We start from the raw sequence: 25,106 nt of genomic DNA on the forward strand, positions 1-25,106 counted from the left end.
GGCTCATCGGGGAGCCTGCTTCTCCCTCTGACCCTCTCCCCTGTCATTCTGTTTCTCTCTCTCTCTCTCAAATAAAAAAATAAAATCTTTAAAAAAAAAAAAAAGTTGACCAGAAAAGGTTAAATTGAAATTATTCATAGTTTGAAAACTGCCCCCAAATATGTAAATGTACCAACATTTAAATTAGAAAGGAAGAAGGATAGAACTCTTAACATTCAAGATTGAAGTTGAAGTCATCTTGCCCAAGCTGATTTACCTATTTTTTTTTTATCTAAAAAGAAAATAAGATTTTTTTTTAAATGCCTGATTATTGGACAGACAACAGCCAGGTAGCTGTTCTGCCTGCAGAGTTGTCCTCTGATATCTGCATGATCTGCACTGCATTTGTGTAACTTAAAGGTAGGACAGGTCCTGTGGCACCATGATTTTTTACATTAAAGGTCCCTTTCTCTGTTACTGTGGCTCAGGCTTAAGTGTGAGGGTTCACACAAAAGGTCAGGTTCCTGTGGCTCTGAGTGTTTTGCCCCTGATGTGAGCTGGTGGTTACTGAGAAACTCTGTGTGCATTTTTTAGAAGGAAGGAAGGGAGGGAAGGTAAGAAGGAGGGAAGGAAGGAAAAAGAGAAAAGTATTACTAACTTGAAGATTTAGTTTTGCTGACATGGAACTGGCAACAGAAATTATGTAGCATTTAAGCTCTCCACAAAAAGAAGGTGAAACATTTTTTCTTCAGCCATGCATTTTTGAGATGATCTTACTGGTCTCAGTACTTTGCTTTCAACGTAAAGTACTTTTTCCTTACTTTTTCTTTCAGAGTTTCAGGACCCATCAAGCTACTCCAGTTCACAGTTTTGCAAGCATCTCATTCCACATTTACTAACGTTAAAGTTTTCTGTGGGAATTGGCACCATATATTGTAAGCAAAGTTTGAATCCATTGCTAGGGACATCTTCAGCTATGAAAGTAAGAGCATTATTGGAATGTAGAGTAGGCTGTAGCAGTTGCCACTAGACATGGCAAAATTAAAGGGGAAAAGGAATCCCCCCTCCCGCATTTCCCATCCCAATTCAGAATGACAAGAAAACTTCTGATAGAATCAACTCACAGGGATTTGCATTTAGAAGCATTTGTTTTTGTCAGATCTTTTGGAGAGAAGGTAAAGGTAGATCATGCCCAGTTTCTTGCAGTATATGAGATTGAGAAGCCAAAAAAGGAAAAGATGGTAGCTAGGAAGAACAGAACAAAACAAAACTAGAGAGGCATATGCCAGGTTAAACACAAAGCCTGATGAACCACCACAAGCCTGTGGAAGACTTTGAATGGGCCAGTGTCCCTGCACCTGGACCTGGGACTGCGTGGCCAGAGAAGGCCAGGAGACTGAAGGTTGAGCCTGCCCAAGCTTCTCCGAACAGCTGCTCCCAAAGCAATCAGGTGCCTGGAATTGGGCACGACAGACTTCGCCTTAGGTTTGCTGCTCCTCCTGCCACCTGTCACTGAATTCTTTATTTGCATACTAGATCCTGTTCTCCTTTTCTCCCTTTTTCCTTTTTCTACATTTTCCTTTCTCAGTGAAAGTTGCAACTACTTGCTAGAGTATAGCCCTAAAATAGTCTTGTTTCTACTGTTGGAGGATGAATTGAGTTGAATTTTGGAGAATGGGAGTAAGGTTTTGATAGAAAAGCAGAGATGACAGGGTAAAGGGAGAGCTAGCATTCTGAACAGTTAGAGTAAATGAGAGATACACTTACAGATGGTATAATTCTTTCCTGGCATGACCTACTTGATCATAAGTCCTTATTTTTTAGTCTTGGGATGGCTGTAGTAATTATTTTGAAAAAGTGTACAAAGCAATGAAGGATGGAACATGACCACTGTTAGTATCAGTGGAGTCAGAATTGAGAGCCCCTTCTTTCATTGGATACACTTTCACTGTTTGTCCTTCACTGTCTGCTGTTTTGCCAGTGTGGCCTTTAGGACCTTCACTGAGTTCAGGCTTCACAGGGTCGTGTTCTTTGGATGTGGGAATTGTGTTCTTTCTCAGTGATGCTGGTGGGAGTCTCTTAATGAGCTGGGAACAAGGTTCTTGAAGAATAGTTCCCAGTCCTGCTTCTCCTGGCCAAATAAAACATTCTGGCTCTTAGGGATGAGTAATTTTAGCAAAACACTTTAGATTGTTGAAGTACAGCTGTGTCTCCAGTATTATTTTTCAGCGTGTATAGTTAGATTTCCCAGAGAACAGCTGACTCCTCTAGAAATATAGAACACCCCCTCAAATAAGTGAAATTGAACTAAATTAAACAAGATGCATTTTTTAAAAACTGAGTCACAACTTAATGATAAAAGGAACAATTCAACCAACAGGAAGTTGTAATGATTCTAAACTGGCCTGCACTTAATATACCTATGAGATGTGTAAATAAAAATTGGTAGAATTGCTAGAAACCATGGACTAATTCAAAATAAGAGTGGGAGATGTTAATGCACATGTTGATAAATAAAACAAAAATGTATACACATATAACATATTTGAAAAACATAAATAACAAGTTTATCTATGATCATATGTAGAACTCTGCACCTAACAATTAGAAACTATATATTCTATTCAGAAACGCTTTGAAGTACTTTTTAATTGTTTATGTACTAGGTCAGGGCCTGGCAAACTGTGGCCCATGGACCAAATTCAGCCAGGATGTGTTTCTATAAATAGTTTATCAGAACACAGCCATGCCCATTCATTTATACATTGTCTAGGGCTGCTTTTGCACAAGAGCAGAGTTTGAGTATTTACTGACAGAGACTTTATTGCTCTTCAAACCCTATACCTATTTACTATATGGCCCTTTACCTAAAAAGTTCACTGGTCCCTGTGCTAGAAAATAAAGCAAGTCTTAACAAATTTCAAAGAATTGGTATGCAAGCCATTTTTCTAACCACAATATCAAAAAATGATAACTACAAAAATCTGTTTGGAAATTTAAAAATACACTTCCAAATAACTCATTAGTCAAAGAAAAATCATTATGGAAATTTTAAAAATATTTAGAATTAAATGATTATGAAAATGCTATACTAAAACATATGATATTCAACTTAAGTTATATTTAGAGAAAATTTATAGGCTTAATGCTTATATCAGAAAAAAGAAAGCTTAGTGGGCCCAATATCCAACTACAAAAGTGAGAAAATCAATACAGTAAACCTAAAGAAAGTAAAGAACGTTAGTGTAGTAGAAATCAAAGATGCAATAGAAAATATCTATAAATACAAAACCTGGTTGTTGTTTGTTTATTTTAAAGACCTCTCCATGGTTGAACAAGAAAAAATAAGGTGCAAATAAAAAATAGGAGACAAAAAAAAAAAGGGACATAACCACATACAATGATCAATTCCCATAAATTTGAAAAGTTAGATAAAATCACCAGAAAAATTTCACTTATCAAAACTGAATTAAAAATAAATAGAAAAACCTGGATAATCATATAACCATTAGAAACTGAAGCATTTGTTAAAACATACCCATAGAAAGAATACTATACTCTGTTTGTTTTATTGACACATTTTACCTACTATCAGGGTATATGATTTAAAAAGTCTGCATAAATATTAAGGTATTTGATTTTAAAAGTCTACATAAAACTTTAAACCCCCCCCAAAAAAAAACTGTTATCAAAAAAGAAATATATCATGACCAACTGGGATTTATCCTAGGAATAATACAAACATTTTAACATTAGCCTATTTTTATAATTCAGCACATTAACAGATTATAGGAGAAATCCCACATGATCATCTTAATACATGCAAAAAAAAACCATTGCATTAATTTTAACACCTATTCATGATTTTAAACAAACTCTTAGCAATCAAGGAATAGAAGGAAACATCACTGGGGCACCTGGATGGCTCAGCAGGTTAAGCGTCCAACTCTTGATTTCGATTCAGGTCATGATCTCAAGGTCCTGAGATGATACCCAGCATCTGGGCCTATGCTCAGCTTGAGATTCTCTCTCCCTCTCCCTTTGCCCTGCTCATGCTCTATCTCCCTTTCTCAAATAAATAAATAAATCTTAAAAAAAAAAAGAAAGAAAGAAGAAACATCATTAAGCTGTAAGCTTTTCATGCAAAGGTACTGTGGATGTTAAATTTGTGGAATCTGGGATTTAAGTCCCAGCTCTGCCAGTTAGTTATTACTTGTGTGACATTGCATAGTTATTAGTTGTGTGACCTTGTGTAAGTATTACAAATTATTTAATGAATTAGCTTCTATCATTTTGTTAAAGTCAAGTTGATTGAGGATCAATTTACGTTCAGTATAATTAACCCTTTTTGTGTACAGTTCTATGAATTTTGACTGATGAATAAATACAGTTGTGTAACTACCAACACAGTTAAGATATAGAACATTTCCATCACCCTTGAGAAGTCTCCCATCTCTAGCCCCCAGTAACTAGTCATCTGTTGTTCTTATAATTTTGCCTTTTCCAGAATGTTAAATAAGTGGAATCACACATTATGTAGCCTCTTTAATTTGGTGTGTCTTTCATTTAGCATCATGCCTTTGACCATTGCTGTTCTGTGTTTCAGTAGTTTGTTTTGTTGAGAAACTATGAGAACTAATAGAGTTCAGCAGGTCACTAACAAGCACAGATCAAGGTTTTTGTGAGAACTGAGCTTATACAATTTAAAGGGCCCTCCCTTAGAAAAAGAATACAAAATTACTGATGTAAAACTAGGTGTGAAAGTTGTTTTAAATAAGAAATCACGACAGTACTGCTGCAAACACAGGAATTCTGAAATTTTTTATTATACTTGTCCCCATCAAATAAGAAAAACATGTATGTTTTCTTGAAAACTATATAAAAGGCACCATCTACTGTGTTCCTACAGGAAAAATGGGAACCTAATTCTCTGCTTATGGTTTTATATTTTTGATGATTGGAAGGATTTTCCACTGAGTAGTTTTTGTTTTCCTACATCCCAAACCTGGTTTCTCCTCCAGTGCCCACATAGTTCTAGGGAAGGGAGCTACAGGTGTGTTTGTGTCATGATCTACAGCCTCTGGCCCTGCACAGTTTGTTAGGGTATTTGGTGAGTTGGCACAGGGTGGTAGGAGTATTCCTGGTTGCATTCCTACACTAGGACAGCTAGCAGTAATTTAACTGTAGACTTTATGATTGTGAACCATGTAATATTCCACTAAACTCAAAACTAAATGCATGTCCAACCAACTTCCTCTAACTGGATCCCCAGAATGTTCACTTCTACTTCAACACCATTCACTATGGGATATGTGAAAGAGGTGAATTCTGAGTAGAAATAGACAGTGGTCTACTTATTTTAACCACAATATATCTTTCTTTTGCAAATTTTCTAAGAAAAATTAACTGTATGATCCATTGCCAGGGGCCTTCCCAGGGCCTACAAGGGGTTCATGCAAGCAAGTGCTTTGAAGCTTGAGGAAATTGCTGGGAAATTGGACTTCCAATACTTCTCATAAAGAAGATGAAGGCAGGGATTGAAGGAAAGAGGAAATGTGTGCAACTTTTTAATTTTGCTTGCTCTTTTTGCTTTGGGTTGGAAAGGGACAGTATATTTGACCCCTTTATTGGAAGAAGAGTTCAACCAGTTCTATCTGGTGGTATCTTTTTTTTTCCTTTATTCTTTTTTTTAAGTATACTCTCGGGGAGTAGGAGATGAGGCTACCCCGTCTTGTTGTCGCCACTGCACAGGCCCTGTCAGCCCCTGGGACTAATGAGCGTAGGTCTGGCTTAACCTCCTCAAATGCCAGCAGTTCTAGAGGAACCTGGAAGCTGGAGCCAGGCTGGGTAGGTTGGGTCCCATACTTTTCTTTTAATGCCCTCTTAATGGAAATCACAGAGCTAGCATCCTTATTTCAGAAAAGCAATTTTCTCTTTTGGAACCAAAAAACATCACAGGCTAAAGAAACAACTAATTTATTCAACCTACAATGATATGAGATGATCTCATTTTATATGTTAAAAGGTTTCAGATGAAATAATTTTTTGGCTCAGAAAGTACAGATTTAGAGTATTTGGTTAACAAGGTATTTTAAATATTTCTCATGGGTTTTTGTTGCATAAGAGTCACATACCTTTAAAAATATGTTATTTTCAACTAGATTGCTTAAATACAGACTACTCTTCAGTTATCAGATTCTGGGCAATGGAGGAATACAGAATTCAGAATTTTTTTTTTAAGATTTTATTTATTTATTTGAGAGAGAGAGAGGGAGAGAGAGCAAGAGAGGGGAGATGGTCAGAGGGAGAAGCAGACTCCCCACTGAGCGGGGAGCCCAATGTGGGACTCGATCCTGGGAGTCCAGGATCACGACCTGAGCTGAAGGCAGTTGCTTAACCAACTGAGCCACCCAGGCACCCTCAGATTTTTTTTTAAAGCATTATTGGAGTTTTAAATATATCGGGGTTTGATCCTGACATTTATTTATTTGCATTTTATCCATTTTATCTTAAAATGGCTTTTAAAGTTAATAAAAGATTTGTATAAGCGGTTTAATTGTTTTACACGGAGGAAAAAAATATTACTTTTATAATGAAAATATAAATGAAGCAGTGGGTATGGGGGAGTGCTTTTTACTTTTACTCAACACCAGGCTAAGTACTTGGGACACATGGGTACCCTTACCGTGTTTATGGTTCCCCAGAGAGAAAGCCTAACACATGCAATACCTGCACACACTATATGGAAGGTTAAAATTATATGCTGATTTACAAGTTTAAGTGTAGAAGTGCCACGACAACAGGAAGGAGGAGGGCTGTGTAGTCAGCCAAGGCTTCCCTGAAAGATCCCAGATGAAGATGGATTGGAGGATATTAAGAAAAAGGAGGCTCCGTGAATAGAAGCCAATATAAGAAATTTCATAGGACTAAAGGTGGCTTTGATGGGGAAAGAAAGTCCCCAGGTGGGTTGCCAGATTTACCACATAAAAATACATGCCGCCTCATTAAATTCAAATTTCAGATAAACAATGAATAATTTTAATACTATATAGAGCTATCTCCCATGCAATATATGGGACATACTTAGACTAAAAAATTATTCAATAATTTTTGTTATTTTTTTAAATTTAATCTGGCAGCCTTACCCGGGGAGCTTTTATTTGTGAAGACTCCATCATGGCCTCCCTGGGTTGAATTTCTAAATTCTGCATTTCTCTGAACCCAGCTGCCTTCCTGGCTGTCCTAGTCAGAACAATGGTGACAGGGGTACCCCAGCAGCAGGATGGTACTTTGGTCCACAGCCAACCACACACCTTTGGCTTTTCCAGCATAATAATTTTGGGCTTCCTGAAGAAAAGGATGGATTTCCTTTAAACACTTTTTTTAATTAAACTTTTTCCTTGTAAAACCATTTTAGATTCACATGCAATTATAGGAACAGTATACAGAGATCACATATATCCTTTACCCAGATTCCCCCAGTGGTAACAACTTGCAAAACTATATGTATATGTAAATGGTAACAACAAGTATATTGAGATTGATACAGTTAAGATACAGAACATTTCCATCCTCATAAGAATCCTTCTTGTTGCCCTTTTGTAGCCACACCCACTTCCCCCCAACTTTACTCCCCCCCTTAACTCGAGACCACTATTTTGTTCTCCATTTCTCTAATTTTATCATTTCAAGAATGATGTTTTAAATGGAATCACACAGTATGTAGCCTTTTGGGATTGGCTTTTTTCAGTAAGCATAATTCTCTGGAAATTTATCTAGGTTGTTGAGTGTATTAATATTTTATTCCTTTTTATTGCTGATTAATATTCTATAGAATGGATATATTACAGTTTGTCTAACTCTTCACCTATTGAATGACATCTGAGTTTTTCTAGCTTTTGGCTATTAAATAATAAATAAAACTGCTGTAAACATTTCTGGACAGTTTGTTATACAAACTTAAGTTTTTGTTAAGTTTTGTTTCTCTGGAATGAATGCCCAGAAGTGCAATTACTATATTGTATAGTAGTTGCATGTTTAATGTTTTGGGGGTTTTTTTGTTTTTGTTTTTTGTTTTATTTTTTAAAGATTTTATTTATCCATTTCACAGAGAGAGAGACACAGAGAGAGAGGGAACACAAGCAGGGGGAGTGGGAGAGGGAGAAGCAGGCTTCCCGCTGAGCAGGGAGCCCGATGCGGGGCTCGATGCAGGGCTCCATCCCAGGACCCTGGGATCATGAACTGAGCTGAAGGCAGACGCTTAACGACTGAGCCACCCAGGCGCCCCAGCATGTTTAATGTTTTAAGGAACTGCCAAATTTCTTTCCTTTTGTGGAATGGAAGTGGCTGTACCATCTTCCATTCCCACTTGTAGTGAATGAAAATCCAGTTTCTCTGCAACCTCACCAGCATTTGGTGTTGACACTATTTTTAATGTTAGTGATTGATAGATTTGTACTGATATCTTGTAGCTTTAATTAGCATTTCCCTAGTGGCTAATGATATGGAACATATTTTCATGTACTTACTTTTCAGTGAACATCTGTTCATATCTTTTGCCATTTCCTAATGCACTTGTCTAGTTTTTTGGTGTTCAATTTTGAAAATTCTTTATATTGTCTAGTCACTGGTCTGTCCTTTGTTAGATATGTGGTTTGCAAATATTTCTCCCTCTCTGTAGCTTGTGTTTTCATGCTCTTAACAGGGTCTTTGCAAAGCAGAAGTTTTCAATTTTGATAAACTCTAACTTATCAAGTATTCTTTTTATTGATTGTATTTTAGTTGCAAAATTAAGAACTTTGCCTAACCCTAGAGCCTAAAGATTGTCCCCTTTTTTTTCTAAAGATTTTAGAGTTTTACATTTTACACTTAAGTTTGTGATCCATTTTTGAGGTGAGTTTTATATAAGGTCTGAAACTTGGGTAAGGGTTAATTTTTCTGCCTATGGATTTTTTCCCTATTTATTGCAAAGGTTATTTTTCCCCCATTGAATTGCCTTTGTTAAAAATCAATTGGGTGTATTTGTGTGGGTCTTTTTCTGGGTCTGTATTCTAGTCCATTCATTTATATATCTGTTCCTATGACAATACCACACAATCTTAATTATTGTAGCTATATAATATAATAAGTCTTGAAATCATTTTAACTATTCTAGTTCCTTTCCCATTCTACATAAATTTTAGAATAATCTGTATATACCTAGAGAAAAATCTTGCTGGGATTTTGATAGAAATTATGTTAAACCTGCATGTCAATTTGGGGAGAACTGGCATCTTTACCATGGTTAGTCTTCCAATCTATGAACATGGTATGTCTCCTTGTTTATTTAGATCTTCTTTGATTTCTTTCATCAGTGTTTTATAGTTTTCGGCATGAAAGTCTTGTACATGTTTTGTTAAATTTACACCTGAGTATTTTAGGGTTTTTTTTAGCAATTGTAAATGGTATTGTATTTTTAATTTTTGTGTTCATATGTTCATTGCTAGTATATAGAAATAAAATTACATGTTTATCTTTTATTCTGCAACTTTGCTAAACTCAGTTCTAGCAGGGTTTGGGGGTTGGGGAAAGTTTTTTTAGAGTTCTTGGGGTTTTCTATGTAAACAATCATGTCATCTGCAAATGGGAGCAGTTTGATGTCTTCCTGTCTGATGTATATGACTTTCATTTCTTTTCTTGCCTTATTACACTGATTAAAAGTTCTAGCACTATGTTGAATAATTCTGGTCAGAGCAGACATCTGTGCCTTGTTTCCAGTCAGGAAGAAAGCATTCAGTCTTTCATCATTAAGTATAATATTTGCTGTAAGTTTTTTATACATACTATTTATCAATTTCTTTTAAATTTGTTATTTTATGTCCTAGAATATGATCTATTTTAGGATATGTTCCATAACATTTAAAAAGAATGTGTATTCTGTTGAGTGGAGTGTTGAGTGCAAATGTTGATCAGATCCTATTGGTTAATGGTTATCACTTAGTTCTTCTATATCCTTGCTGATTTTCTGTCTAGTCATTCTCAGTTCTTGTGAGAGGACTGTTGAACTTTGCAAATTAACTGTACTTTTGTCTGTTTCTTCTTTCATTTCTATCAGTTTTTGCTTCCTGTATTTTGTGACTGTTGTTTGGTGCATACACATTAAGGATTGCTATGTCTCCTTGACAGATCCACTCTTTTATCATTATATAATGTCATCTTTCTCTGGTAATTTTCTTCACTCTAAAGTCCTTTATTTGATATTAATATAGCCACTCTGCTTTCTTTTGATTGATATTTGTATGTTGGGGTGCCTGGGTGGCTCAGTCGGTTAAGCGTCTGCCTTCAGCTCAGGTCCTGATCCCAGGGTCCTGGGATAGAGCCGCACGTTGGGCTCCCTGCTCCGTGGGGAGCCTGCTTCTCTTTCTCCCTCTGCCCCTCTCCCCTGCTCGTGCTCTTTTTCTCTTGCTTTCTCTCTCAAATAAATAAATAAAATCTTTTTATTTATTTATATATATATTTTTAAAGATGTTACCTATTTATTTGACAGAAAGAGACACAGCGAGAGAGGGAACACAAGCAGGGGGGGTGGGAGAGGGAGAAGCAGGCTTCCCCCTGAGCAGGGAGACCAAAGTGGGGCTTGATCCCAGGACCCTGGGATCATGACCTGAGCCAAAGGCAGATGCTTAACGACTGAGCCACCCAGGCGCCCCAATAAAATCTTTTAAAAAAATATTTGTGGGGCATCTGGGTGGCTTAGTCGGTTAAGCATCTACCTTTGGCTCAGGTCATGATCCCAGGGTCCTAGGATTGAGCCCTGCATCGGGCTCTCTGCTCAGTGGAAAGCCTGCCACTCCACCTGCTTGTGCCCTCTCTCTCTCTGTCAAATAAATAAATAAAATCTTTAAAAATATATATTTGTATGTTATATTTTTTTCCATCATTTTGCTTTCAACTTGTTACGTTGTTATACTTGAGGTAAGTTTCTTGTAAATAACATAGTTAGGTCATGTTTTCTAATCTACTCTGTCAATCTCTATCTTTAAATTTGCATTTTTAGGCCATTTACATTAATGTAATTATTGATATGTAAGGGTTTAAATCTACTATTTTATTCCGTTTTTTCTGTTTGCTGTTTTTAATTTCTCTATTTTCTCTTTCCTGCCTTCCTGTGGGTTACTTGAACATTTTTAGAATTCTATTTTGATTTATCTTAGTGTTTTTGAGTGTATTCCTTTGTATAGCTTTTTAAGTGGTTGCTAAAACCACTAGGGTAGGTGTGGCCTTTTTACCACTGGGCAATATGGAAAGTGATCACTCTCTTCTAGTCCTTCTCTAACACTATCCTAGTGGGGAGGGAGAGGTGCACTTCATTATTGCCCAGAGGAAATGGAATTCAAGGCTTACCATGTGGTCTCTATTGATACTGCAATGGTGGTGGTAGTGATAGGAGGGGGGAACAGGGGTTTGTTATTACCCTTAAGGAATGAAAATCCCTTTGGGAATTCAGTCACTGCTTGATCATCTCTGATACCACCCTGGTGAAAGGTGGAGGAGGGAGAGGGAGTTGGGGTGCCTCATTACAGCCTGGCAAGCGTGGAAGTCTAGGCTCCCCACTCAGCCTTTGCTAATGGGGGAAGGCCACAGTTCTTTAATTTTGGAGTCAAATAATTTTTATCTAAACATTTTCCATCTTGCTAGGTGGCCTCTTTCCTGGTCATTTTGTTAAACAGAACAGATGTTCATTGGGGCTTTTTTGTCTGCTCCCATTGGCATTTCCAAATTATGGCTTCTTTAACCCCAAGCCTGAGATAATGAGACAAAAAGAAAACCCAGGGAGCTAACTGCTATGTTGCCCCTTATACCCCAAGGTCCCAAAGTACCTTCTTCTCTCTACCTTTCAGAGACTGCCTATGTTTGTTTTATATATAAGGTCCAGGATTTTTAGCTGTACTTAGCAGGAGGAATAGGGAAAAATACTACTACTACTACTACTACTACTACTACTAGTACCTTTCTGGAAGCAGAAATCCTATAAATACTTTTAATGCCAACATAATCATTTTAAAGCCCTATTAATCTCCTACCTGCTATTATTCCATGGGTAGAAGCCTTTTTTTTTCATGCTATACAGTTAAAAGTATGTGTCTTAATCAGGGTTCTCTAGAAAAACAGAACCAATAGGAGATACATATCTATATCTATCTGTATATAAAAGAAGTAGTTCACCTATGCACTCTGTGACTCTTGCAAGTCCCAGCATCTGCAGTGTGAATTGGCAAGCTGGAACCCAGGTTCCAATCCTAGTCGGAAGGCCTGAGAACCAGGACAGCTGATGGTGTAGTTCTAGTCTGAAGGCTGGCAGGCTCTAGATGCAGGAAGAGCTGATGTTTCAGTTCAAGTCCAAAGGCAGAAAAAAATTATCTTATTCAGCAGAGGTTCAGCCTTTTTGTTCTATTCAGGTCTTCATCTAATGAGGCCCACCCACATGAGGGAAGGCAATCTGCTTTATTCAGTCTACCATTCAAATGTAATCTCATCCAAAAATACCCTAACAGAAACACCCAGAATAATGTTTGACCAAATATCTGGGTACCCTGTGACCCAGCCAAGATGACACATAAAATTAACCACCACAGTGTACAAACATTTAAAAGCACAGGATTACCAGATTGGTTATTTGGACCTAAATATGAATTCTGACCAAGGTTGCTCACAAATTCACATTTTGGGCTGACTTTGATATACATAGAGAAATTCAAAGAGAATGAGTAAAGCCTTTTAAAGATTCAAAAAATGTATTTAAAGAGAGCAACCACTTGTTGGGAAAACTGGATAGCAACATGCTGAAGAATGAAACTGGACCACTTTCTCACACCATACACAAAAATAAATTCAAAATGGATGAAAGACCTAAATGTGAGGTAGGAAATATCAAAATCCTAGAGGAGACCATGGGCAGAAATCTCTTTGACTGGCTGTAGAAGCTTCTTACTAGACACATTGCCAGAGGCAAGGGAAACAAAAGCAAAAATGAACTATTGGGACTTCATCAAGATAAAAAGTTCTGCACAGTGAAGGAAACAATCAACAAATTTTGTCTACAGAATGGGAGAAGATATTTGCAAATGATATATCTGATAAAGGGTTAGTATCCAAAATCTATAAAGAACTTATCAAACTCAACACCCAGAAAACAAATAATCCAGGTAAGAAATGGGCAGAAGACATGAATAGACATTTTTCCAAAGAAGACATCCAGATAGCTAACAGACACATGAGAAGATGTTCAAATCACTCATCATCAAGGAAATACAAATCAAAACCATGCTGAGATACCACCTCACACCTGTTGGAATGGCTAAAATTAACAACAAGAAACAACAAGTGTTGGCGAGGATGCAGAGAAAGGGGAACCCTCTTGCACTGTTGGTGGTAATGAAAACTGGTGCAGCCACTCTGGAGAACAGTATGGAGGTTCCTCAAAAAGTTAAAAATAGAGCTACTCTATGATCCAGCAATTACACTCTGAGGTATTTACCTAAAGGATACAAAAATACAGATTCAAAGGGGTACATGCACCCTGATGTTTATAGCAGCATTATCAACAATAGCCAAACTATGGAGAGAACCCAAGTGTCCATCAACTGATGAATAGATAAAGAAGAGGTGGGATGTATATGTATATATATATATATATGCACACACACACACACAATGGAATATTACTCAGCCATCCAAAAAATGAAATTTTGCCTTTTGCAATGACATGGATGGAGCTAGAGTGTATTATGCTAAGTGAGATGTCATTCAGAGAAAGACAAATACCATATGATCTCACTCATATGTGGAAGTTATGAAAGAAAATAGATGAACATATGGGAAGGGGAGAAAGAAAAAAAGGGGGAGAGGGAAATAAAGTATAAGAGACTCTTAACTATAGAGAACAAACTGAGGGTTGATGGGGGGAGTTGGGTGGGGGATGGGCTAGATGGGTGATGGGTATTAAGGAGGGCACTTGCTGTGATGAGTGCTGTGTGTTGTACATAAGTGATGAATCATTGAATTCTACTCCAGAAACCAATATTGCACTGTATGTTCACTAACTAAAATTTAAATTTAAAAAAAAGCAGTAGGGATTTGAAGTGTAGATAGATAGATAGATGATAGATAGATAGATGGATAGATAGATGGATGATAGATAGATAAGGAGAGCAACCACTGAAATCTGGAAGGCAGTATGGCATTATGGGAAGTAAGAGGCTATGGTTGCTATATTTCCTCAGTAGAGCTTTATAAACAGAGAAACTGTTAAAACTTTGATTTTTCCTAACTCTTAGAGTAAGAATTTCTTTTTTCCATTGTTGAAAGATTTAAAAAATTCAAAATAAGTGTTTCTCATGATCTGTAATCTTTTTGTCACAGTCTCTTAACATTTCCCCTTGGGCTAGCACGCAGGTATCAAGAGCTACTGTTTTTCAGGGTAGGCAGTATCTCTTGTGGAGAAGACTTTGGACTCAAACAGATCTGGGTTCCCAGGTGTGTGACCTCGGGCAAATTGTTTTACCCCTCTAAACCACAATTTTCTTATCTGAAAATGAGGAGTTTAATATCTGTAAAATCAGTTTAAGTGCTCCATAATTAAACATTCTCAAAAGTTAGACATCTAGATAATCTTCAGTTTTGCAGTTTTATGAATAAGACTGACATCTTGGTGCTTAAATCTCCATATTTTGGATTGTTTCCTTGAATTCAGCTTTTTAGAGGTAGAATTACTGAGTCAAGGGATAGAACCTTCTAGAAAGGTGGTACCAAGATTGCACTAGCAATGGGAGAAAGAAAGAGAGATGCTTTTCTAATTTTTAAACTTTATATTTTGTAGAAGCATCAGATGATGAAGGAGGAGGAGACCCAGAAATGATGCAGCAAGAGACAGCTCCAGTTCCTGCCCTGTCAAAGAAAACCGAACAGGTGACAGTACTGTAGGAGTCAAACTGTTAAATTCTGGAATCAGCTTCTTCTACCCCTCTTCAGCATTCCTTGTTTAACATCAGTTGTTGGTGGAATTTTAGGGAAGCTTTTATCTTCTTTGCCTTGGAAAAAACCCATGCTTCATTAATGATAAGCAAGGTCTATTTTTACCCTTAATATTTTTTTTCAATATAAATGTATTTTACAATAATGATATCTTAGATTCTTGTACCACATTTTTACCAAAGATCCAGTAGTACTCTGTTTGGTACAGTTCCTAGGAGAAGACAAATAGCATAAAAATATGTAAAATTACCTCTCATAACAATGCATGATTACAGCACCATGCCATGCTGACAGCAGTCTCCAGGGTCTCATGTCTACCTAACATGAGTTATGGTCCATTGTATGAATATTTATCATGGGATTTCTACCTTCAATATTACCAAAAGTGGTCATTTGATACACTTTGCTTCCTGGACTTACAACCTTTTATTTTCTTCTTAATCTTTCTACTGACCACTCACATCCATTTGCAGCTTTTTCACATTATGTGTCCCTCAAACCTGATCAGTAACCATGTGTGATTTTTTTTTAAGGATTATCTACTGTCAAACTAAAATTATCATCTTCTTCATAGCAATGATTTGTGGTCTTACTATTATTGTAAGTGGTCCTAAACTCATTCGCGTGAGAGGGTGACTCTACCCAGTTTGTAACCAGGCTCAGGATAATTGTGAGAATCGGTTTACCTACAAGCTGTGCGACCTTAAGCAAGTTAAACTCTCTGTACCTCAGTCTCCTCATTGGTAAAATGGTGATAATAAGTATATCTTCCTCACAGAGTTGCAGTAGAGATTAAATGGCTAATCCTTGGGATATCTGGGTGGCTCAGTGGGTTAAGCATCTGCCTTCAGCTCAAATCATGATCCCAGGGTCCTGGGATCGAGTCCCACATCAGGCTCCTTGCTCAGCGGTGAGCCTGCTTCTCCCTCTTCCTGCCACTCCCCGTGCTTGTGCGTGCTCTCTCTCTCTCTCTCTCTGACAAATAAATAAATAAATAAATAGCTAATACTTGTTAAGCACCTCAAACAGTGGTTGGCAAAGAGTAAGCACCAAAGTGATAATTATTATAGCAAATATTAACACTTCATTTTCTTTATTTTATTTTTTCCTGGTGGGATGGGGGAATACAGAAAGATATACATATTTAATGTGCAATCATCTCAGTTTTCTCTCCAGCCATTAAATATTTTGTTCCAAAGCTGCATATCAGGTTTAGGTTTTGTTTTTTCTTTTTGCTATTATTTTATTTTACCTTTTTTATTCAACTATAATTAACATACAGTGTTATATTAATTTCATGTGTACAATATAATGATTCAACAATTCTATGCATTATTACTGCTCACCATGGTAAGTGTACTCTTAATCCCCTTTACCGGTTTCACCCATCCCCCCACCCACCTCCCCTTTGGCAAACACCAGTTTGTTATCTATAGTTAAGCGTCATTTTTTGGTTTGTCTCTTTTTTTTCGCCTTTGTTCCTTTGTTTTGTTTCTTAAATTCTATATGTGAGTGAAATCATATGGTATTTGTCTTTCTCTGGCTTATTTCACTTAACCTTATACCCTCTAGGTCCGTCCATGATGTTGTTACAAATTCTTTTTTATGGCTGAGTAATATTACATTGTGTGTGTGTGTGTGTGTGTGACCTTTTTTCCATTCATCTATGGATGGACACTTGGGTTGCTTCCATATCTTGGCTATTTACATAATGCTGCAGTAAACATAGGGGTCCATGTATCTTTTTGAATTAGTGTTTTTTTTTCCTTTGGATAAATACCCAGTAGGGGAATTACTGGATCATATGGTAATTCTGTTTTTAACTTTTTGAGGAACATCCATACTGTTTTCCACAGTGGTTGCACCAGCTTGCATTCTCACCAACAGTGCAGGTGGGTTCCTTTTTCTCCACATTTTCGTCAACACTTGTTATTTCTTGTGTGTTTTATTTAAGCCATTCTAACATATGTCAGGTGATATCTCATTGTGGTTTTGATTTACAGTTTCCTCATGATTGGTGATATTGAGCATCTTTTCATGTGTCTCTTGACCATCTGTATGTCTACTTTGTAAAAATGTCTGTTTATATCCTCTGCCCATTTTCACTTGGATTATTTGGGGTTTTGGTGCTGAGTTTGTATAAGTTATTTATATATCTTGAATATTAACTTTTTATTGGATATATCATTTTCAAACACCTCCCATTCAGTAGGGTGTCTTTTTGTTTTGTTGATGATTTGCTTTTCTTTTTGATGATTTGCTTTTCTATTCAAAAGCTTTTTATTCTGATGTAGTGCCAATAGTTTGATTTTGCTTTTGTTTCCCTACCCGAAGGAGACATATCTAGAAAAATGTTTCTATAGCTGATGTCAAAGAGATAAGTGCCTGTGTTTTCCTCTAGGAATCTTATGCTTTCAAGTCTCACATTTAGGTCTTTAATCCATTTTGAGTTTATTTTTGTGGATGGAGTAAAAAAGTGCTCAAGATTTTATTCTTTGTCAGGTAGCTGTCCAGTTTTCCCAACACCATTTGTTAAAGAGACTGTCTTTTTCCCATTGCATATTCTTGCCTCCTTTGTCATAGATTAATTGACCATAAAAACATAGGTTTATTTCTGGGCTCTGTATTTTGTTCCATTGATCTACTGTTTTTGTGCCCATACCATACCGTTTTGATTACTATAGCTTTGTAGTATGTCTTGAAATCTGGGATTGCAGTATCTCCAATTTTGTTCTTTTTCAAGATTGCTTTGGTTATTCAGGGTCTTTTGTGGTTCCACACAAATTTAGGATTATTTGTTCTAGTTTTGTGGAAAATGTTGGTATTTTGATAGGGATTGTGTTAAATCTGTAGATTGCATTGCGTAATATGGAAATTTTAACAATATTGGTTCCTAATCAATGAATATGGAATCTCTTACCATTTGTTTGTGTCATCTTTTATTTCCTTTATCAGTGTTTTATAGTTCTAAGAGTACAAGTCTTTCACCTCCTTGGTTAAGTTTATTCCTAGGTATTTTTTTTAAAGGAAATTTTAATTTTTTTAACTATTTATTTATTTTTATTTATTTATTTATTATATAATGTTAGTCACCATACAGTACGTCATTAGTTTTTGGTATAGTGTTCCATGATTCATTGTTTGTGTATAACACCCAGTGCTCCATGCAATACGTGCCCTCCTTAATACCCATCCCCAGGCTAACCCATCCTCCCACCCCCCTCCCCTCTGAAACTTTCAGTTTGTTTCCCATAGTCCATAGTCTCTCATGGTTCATCTCCCCCTCTGATATCCCCCCTTCATTTTTCCCTTTCTTCTCCTAATGTCCTCCATGCTATTCCTTATGTTCCACATATAAATGAAACCATATGATAATTCTTTCTCTGCTTGACTTATTTCACTTAGCATAATCCCCTCCAGTTCCATCCATGTCGGTGCAAATGGTGGGTATCCATCCTTTCTGATGGCTGAGTAATATCCCTAGGTATTTTATTATTTTTGGTGAAATTATAAATGGGATTGTTTTCTTTTTTTTTAATTTTATTTTATTATGTTATGTTAATCACCATACATTACATCATTAGTTTTTGATGTAGTGTTCCATGATTCATTGTTTGCATATAACACCCAGTGCTCCATTCAATACATGTCCTCTTTAATACCCATCACCAGGCTAACCCATTCCCCACACCCTCCTCCCCTCTAGAACCCCTTAGTTTGTTTCTCAGAGTCCATAGTGTCTCATGGTTCGTCTCCCCCTCCGATTCCCCCCTTCATTTTTCCCTTCCTAATATCGTCTTTTTTTTTAATATATGATTTATTATTTCTTTCAGAGGTACAGGTCTGTGATTCATCAGTCTTACACAATTCACAGCACTCACCATAGCCCATACCCTCCCCAATATCTATCACCCAGCCACCCCATCCCTCCCACCCCCCACCACTCCAGCAACCCTCAGTTTGTTTCCTGAGATTAAGAATTCCTCATATCAGTGAGATCATATGATACATGTCTTTCTCTGATTGACTTATTTCGCTTAGCATAATATGTTGAGCACTTTTTCATGTGTCTGTTGGCCATTTGGATGTCTTCTTTGGAAAAATGTCTATTCATGTCTTCTGCCCATTTCTTGATTGGGTTATTTGTTCTTTGGGTGTTGAGTTTGATAAGTTCTTTATAGATTTTGGATACTAGCCCTTTATCTGATATGTCATTTGCAAATATCTTCTCCCATTTTGTAGGTTGTCTTTTGTTGACTGTTTCTTTTGCTGTGCAGAAGCTTTTTATCTTGATGAAGTCCCAATAGTTCATTTTTGCCCTTGCTTCCCTTGCCTTTGGCAATGTTTCGAGGAAGAAGTTGCTGCGGCTGAGGTCGAAGAGGTTGCTGTCTGTGTTCTCCTTTAGGATTTTGATGGACTCCTGTCTCACATTTGGTCTTTCAACCATTTTGAGTCTATTTTTGTGTGTGGTGTAAGGAAATGGTCCAGTTTCCTTCTTCTGCATGTGGCTGTCCAATTTTCCCAACACCATTTGTTGAAGAGACTGTCTTTTTTTTTTTTTAAGATTTTATTTATTTATTTGACAGAGAGAGACACAGTGAGAGAGGGAACACAAGCAGGGGGAGTGGGAGAGGGAGAAGCAGGCTCCCCACCGAGCAGGGAGCCCGATACGGGGCTTGATCTTAGGACCCTGGGATCATGACCTGAGCCGAAGGCAGACGCTCAACGACTGAGCCACCCAGGCACTCGAGACTGTTTTTTTTCCATTGGACAATCTTTCCTGCTTTGTTGAAGATTAGTTGACCATAGAGTTGAGGGTCCATTTCTGGGCTCTCTATTCTGTTCCATTGATCTATGTGTCTCTTTTTGTGCCAGTACCATACTGTCTTGATGATTACAGCTTTGTTAGGCAAACGTGATAACCACTACACTACGGAAAGCCGCTGATGATTACAGCTTTGTAATAGAGCTTGAAGTCTGGACTTGTGATGCCACCAGCTTTGCTTTTCTTTGAACATTCCTCTGGCTATTCGGGGTCTTTTCTGGTTCCATACAAATTTTAGGATTATTTGTTCCATTTCTTTGAAAAAAAGTTGATGGTATTTTGATAGGGATTGCATTAAATGTGTAGATTGCTCTAGGTAGCATTGACATCTTCACATTTGTTCTTCCAATCCATGAGCATGGAATGTTTTTCCATTTCTTTGTGTCTTCCTCAATTTCTTTCATGAGTATTTTATAGTTTTCTGAGTATAGATTCTTTGCCTCTTTGGTTAGATTTATTGCTAGGTATCTTATGGTTTTGGGTGCAGTTATAAATGAGATCAACTCCTTAATTTCTCTTTCTTCTGTCTTGTTGTTGGTGTATAGAAATGCAACTGATTTCTGTGCATTGATTTTCTATCCTGCCACTTTACTGAATTCCTGTATGAGTTCTAGCAATTTTGGGGTGGAGTCTTTTGGGTTTTCCACATAAAGTATCATGTCATCTGCAAAGAGTGAGAGTTGACTTCTTCTTTGCTGATTCAGATGCCTTTTATTTCTTTTTGTTGTCTGACTGCTGTGGCTAGGACTTCTAATACTATGTTGAATAACAGTGGTGATAGTGGACATCCCTGCCCTGTTCCTGACCTTAGGGGGAAAGCTCTCAGTTTTTCCCCATTGAGAATGGTATTCGCTGTGGGTTTTTCATAGATGGCTTTTATGATATTGAGGTATGTACCCTCTATCTCTACACTCTGAAAAGTTTTAATCAAGAAAGGATGCTGTACTTTGTCAAATGCTTTTTCTGCATCTATTGAGAGGATCATATGGTTCTTGTTGGGATTGTTTTCTTAATTTCTCTTTCTGCTACTTCATTATTGGTGTATAGAAATGCAACAGATTTCTGTATATTACTTTTATATCCTGCTATTTTACTGAATTCATTTATCAGTTCTAGTAGTTTTTTGGTGGAGTCTTTCAGGTTTTCTATGTAGAGTATCATGTCACCTGCAAATAGTGAAAGTTTCCTTACCAATTTGGATGTCTATTTTTTTTTCTTGTCTGATTGCTGTGGCTAGGACTTCCAGTACTATGTTGAATAAAAGTGGTGAGAGTAAATATCCTTGTCTTCTTCCTGATCTTAGAAGAATAGATCCCAGTTTTTCAAAAATGAGTGTGTTAGCTGTGGGCTTTTCTTATATGGGCTTTATTATGTTGAAGTATGTTCCTGCTAAATCTACTTTGTTGAGAGTTTTTTATCATGAATGGATGGTTGTACTTTGTCAAAAGCTTTTTCTGCATCAGTTGAAATGATCGTATGGTTTTTATCCTTTCTCTTGTTGATGTGATGTATCATGTTGATTGATTTGAGAATATTGAACCACCCCGCACCCCAGGAATAAATCCCACTTGGTTGTGGTGAGTCATTTTTTTAACTTGCTGTTGGATTCAGTTTACTAATATTTTGTTAAGGATTTTTGCATCTATGTTCATCAGAGGTATCAGCCAACAGTTCTCTTTTTTTGTAGTGTCTTTATCTAGTTTTGGTATCTCAGTAATGCTGGTCTCATAGAATGAATTTGGATGCATTCCCTCCTCTTGTAGTTTTTGGAACAATTTGAGAAGAAAGGGTATTAACTCTTCTGTAAATGTTTGGTAGGTTTCACCTGTGAAGCCACCTGGTCCAGGACTTTTGTTTGTTGGGAGATTTTTGGTTACTGATTTAAATTCATTGCCAGTAATTGGTCTGTTCAGAGTTTCGATTTCTTCCTGATTTAGTTTTGGGAAGTTATGTTTCTAGGAATTTATCCATTTCCTCTAGGTTGTCCAGTTTGTTGGCATATAATTTTTCATAATATTCTCTTATAATCCTTTGTATTTCTGCGGTATCAGTTATTTCTCCTCTTTCATTTCTGACTTGATTTGAGTCCTCTCTCTTGTTTTTGATGAGTCTGGCTAACGGTTTATCAATTTTGTTGGATCTTTTCAAATAACCAACCCCAGGTTCATTGGTCTGTTCTGTTGTTTCCTTAGTCTTTATTTCATTTATTTCTGCCCTAATCTTTATTTCCTTCCTTCTCCTGGCTTTAGGCTTTGTTTGTTTGTTTCTCACTCCTTTAAGTCTAAGATTAGGTTGTTTATTTGGGATTTTTCTTGCTTATTAAGGTAGGCCTGTATTGCTATAATCTTCCATCTTCAGTAGTTTTGCTCCATCCCAAAGACTTTGGATGGTTGTGTTTTCATTTTCATTTGTTTCCCTTTACTTTTTAATTTCCTCTTTGATTTCTTGGTTGACCCATTCATTCTTTAGTAGCATGTTATAGAACCTTCCAGATTTTTTTATTGTGATTGATTTCTGGTTTCATACCATTGTAGTCAGAAAAGATGCGTGGTGTGATTTTAATCTTTCTCTGGGTCATTTTCTTTGTTCATTGCACTGATGTGGCTGCTATTTGGGGGTGTACCTATGCGGTGAAGTGAGCTTAGGATCCTCTTACTCCAAGTCTTAGGTAGACAGAATGCCCTAACCCCTTTCTCCAAGTCTGTCCTAATTTCTCTGGCCAGAGAACTCACAAGGAAATCTTCTTGTGCCCCACTGCCTCATATGAGTGTTCTTCATCTAGCTCCTGGTTCCCACACCAGGCTGTATACCTCTAGGACAGAGTTTAACTGTGCATCTCCACAGCACCTAGCACAGAACCTCACCCCAAATTGGTACTCATTATTTGTGAAATGAAAGAATGGATGATTTTACCAAGATCCTAGTTTTTTCACCACACTTCCCATCACAGCACTTTGTATCCCCACTTGTAAGCCATCTACTACCCACAGGAGTTTCTTAGACTCTGGTGACCCAGTGTCCCTCTTCCAGCTCCCTCCTTAATTGAGCTGGTATCTCTCTTCCACTGCCCTTTACTGCCCAAACAGCCCCTCTTGCTCCTCTCTGGGTTCCCCATCCTCTCTCCCTCCAGCTACTCTTCTCCCTCTGGAAATCATCTCACCACCTCAAGGATGACCTTCTTATTGGCAGGCTGACCTTTCTTGAATCCTTCTAGAGTTTTTACATACATAGAGCTTGAGTCTCCAACTTGTTCATAAGCGACTTGGGGCCCAGGGTTTCTTTTGTGTTCACTACAGTACCTAGCACAGTGCTAGGCACTTGATTCATTTGACAGATGTAACAGGGTATTTGGTTTTTTGGGGGGTTTTTTTGTTTTTTTTTAAAGATTTTATTTATTTATTTGACAGAGAGAGAGAGAGAGACAGCAAGAGAGGGAGCACAAGCAGGGGCAGAGGGAGAAGGAGAAGCAGGCTCCCTGCTCGATCCCAGGACGCTGGGATCATGACCTGAGCTGAAGGCAGATGCTTAACAACTGAGCCACCCAGGCGCCCCGGGGTATTTGTTTTTTAATGGTAACTATTACATTTTTTCCCTGGATCAAAACAAAAGAAAAAAAAAGAAATTATTTTGTGCTATATTTAAGTTTTGAATTTTTTTCAAATTTGTCTCATTGTTTTACTGTTCTTTTTTTTTTTTTTAAGATTTTACTTATTTATTTATTTGAGAGAGAGAGAGTACACACATGAGCGGGGAGGGGGCATGCAGAGGGAGAGAGAGAGAAGCAGATTCCCCACTGAGTGGGGATCCCAGTGGGGAGGCTTGATCCCAGGACCCTGAGATCATGACCTGAGCCAAAGGCAGACGCTTATCCAACTCAGCTGTGCAGGTGCCCTGTTTTGCTGTTCTTTAAGGGGTTTTTTATACTTGTGTAGGATCTTCCTGGCATTATGCTGCAGCTGTAATATGCATTTAGGCTTAAATATCAACAGGTAAGAGTATATATTGAGTTAGATCATGTTCCCTTCTTTGCCATAGCTGGGCCTCACATTTCTATTACTGAGTCCATTCCTCCCATCTGTTCAGTATTTTCAAGCAGCAGATTTATAACTTTATAAAAGTTTTTTACCCATGCAACTACATCACCTCTAGCAACCATTTCACATCTAAATAATCATCCTTGGCCTCCTTAATAATGTAAGTGTAAAGATTTGCCAACACTTCTTTTTTTCCAGATATTGCTTCCAAAAAAATGATGAATTCCCTACTTCTAGAGATTGCATCACCCTCTTCCCTCCTCAACATCAGTCACTTCAGAGCCAACCCTAGTGACTTTTTAATTATGGTTCCCAGAATATAATTCCTTATGAGGGGTTTTGTGACTTTTCATTGATGCCTCCATGATGTCAATAGCCATGGTTCCATGACCCATCCTCTGTCCCTCAGACACCACACTGGGCATCTTTTTTTAAGGTAGCCTTTTGCTTAGCTCCTCAGATCATAAAGGACTCTTCAGTAAGAGTACTTATCCTTTTCCCTCTTTACTCACCTTCCTCAACTATTGTATTTTCTTAATATTTATTTATTTGAGCATTGATTATTTCATATCTCTCCCACTCTTCATCTTCAGGATTATTCTTGGGACACCTGGGTGGTTCAGTCAGTTAAACATCCGACTCTTGGTTTCAGCTCAGGTCTTGATCTCAGGGTCTGAGATCAAGCCCTGCTTCGGGCTCCACACTCAGCACAGCATCTGCTTAAGTTTCTCTCTCCCTTTCCCTCTGCCCCTTCCTCACTGTCTCTCTCTCAAATAAATAAATAAATATTTAAAAAAATAAAAGGAATCAAGTCAGTAATTCAAAAGATGGGAATGAATACCTGGAGATCATTGGTAGCTATCCTGGAATCTGGCTTCCTTGGTCTGCCCTCTGGCCCCCAGTGATTTCATATCCCTCCCATATACGTAATATATTCACCCCTCACAAGGAAAGCAAAAGTCCCCTCCCTTTACAGGATAAGCTCAGTGCCCAGAATTTCGTTGTCTAATCAGGTTCAGGGGCGCTTGAGGGTCCTCAGGTTTAGTTCCTTAAGTATAGCTCCTTGAGTACATTTCTTCTCAACCTGGGAAGCAGAAGAAATACAAGTATAGCATAACCTTTATAGACATTTCTATTCAATTGGTGGGCACAAGGAGTCATTAGTCCCACAGCATTTGAAAATGTTGGGAGTTTCTTTATTAAGTGTTAAGGTCCAGGTTCCTAAGGTCCTTCTATGGTTCTCAGCTCTACTTTTG

At 37.5% G+C, this 25,106-nt stretch overlaps 1 protein-coding gene across 7 annotated transcripts in view; it reads left to right on the top strand.

Annotated features, from left to right (window-relative positions):
* CMSS1 (cms1 ribosomal small subunit homolog) overlaps positions 1–25,106 on the top strand; it is a 373,552-nt gene that overhangs the window by 320,291 nt on the left and 28,155 nt on the right. For all 7 annotated transcript variants that reach the window (XM_036109724.2, XM_078064673.1, XM_078064732.1 and 4 more), the window contains one exon: positions 14,837–14,925. In XM_036109724.2, the coding sequence (XP_035965617.2) occupies positions 14,872–14,925 (54 nt within the window). In that variant the 5' untranslated portion in view covers positions 14,837–14,871. The remainder of the gene's footprint in view (positions 1–14,836; positions 14,926–25,106) is intronic.

This window comes from Halichoerus grypus, chromosome 1, assembly GCF_964656455.1.
Source record: "Halichoerus grypus chromosome 1, mHalGry1.hap1.1, whole genome shotgun sequence".
NCBI classification, from domain to species: Eukaryota; Metazoa; Chordata; class Mammalia; order Carnivora; family Phocidae; genus Halichoerus; species Halichoerus grypus.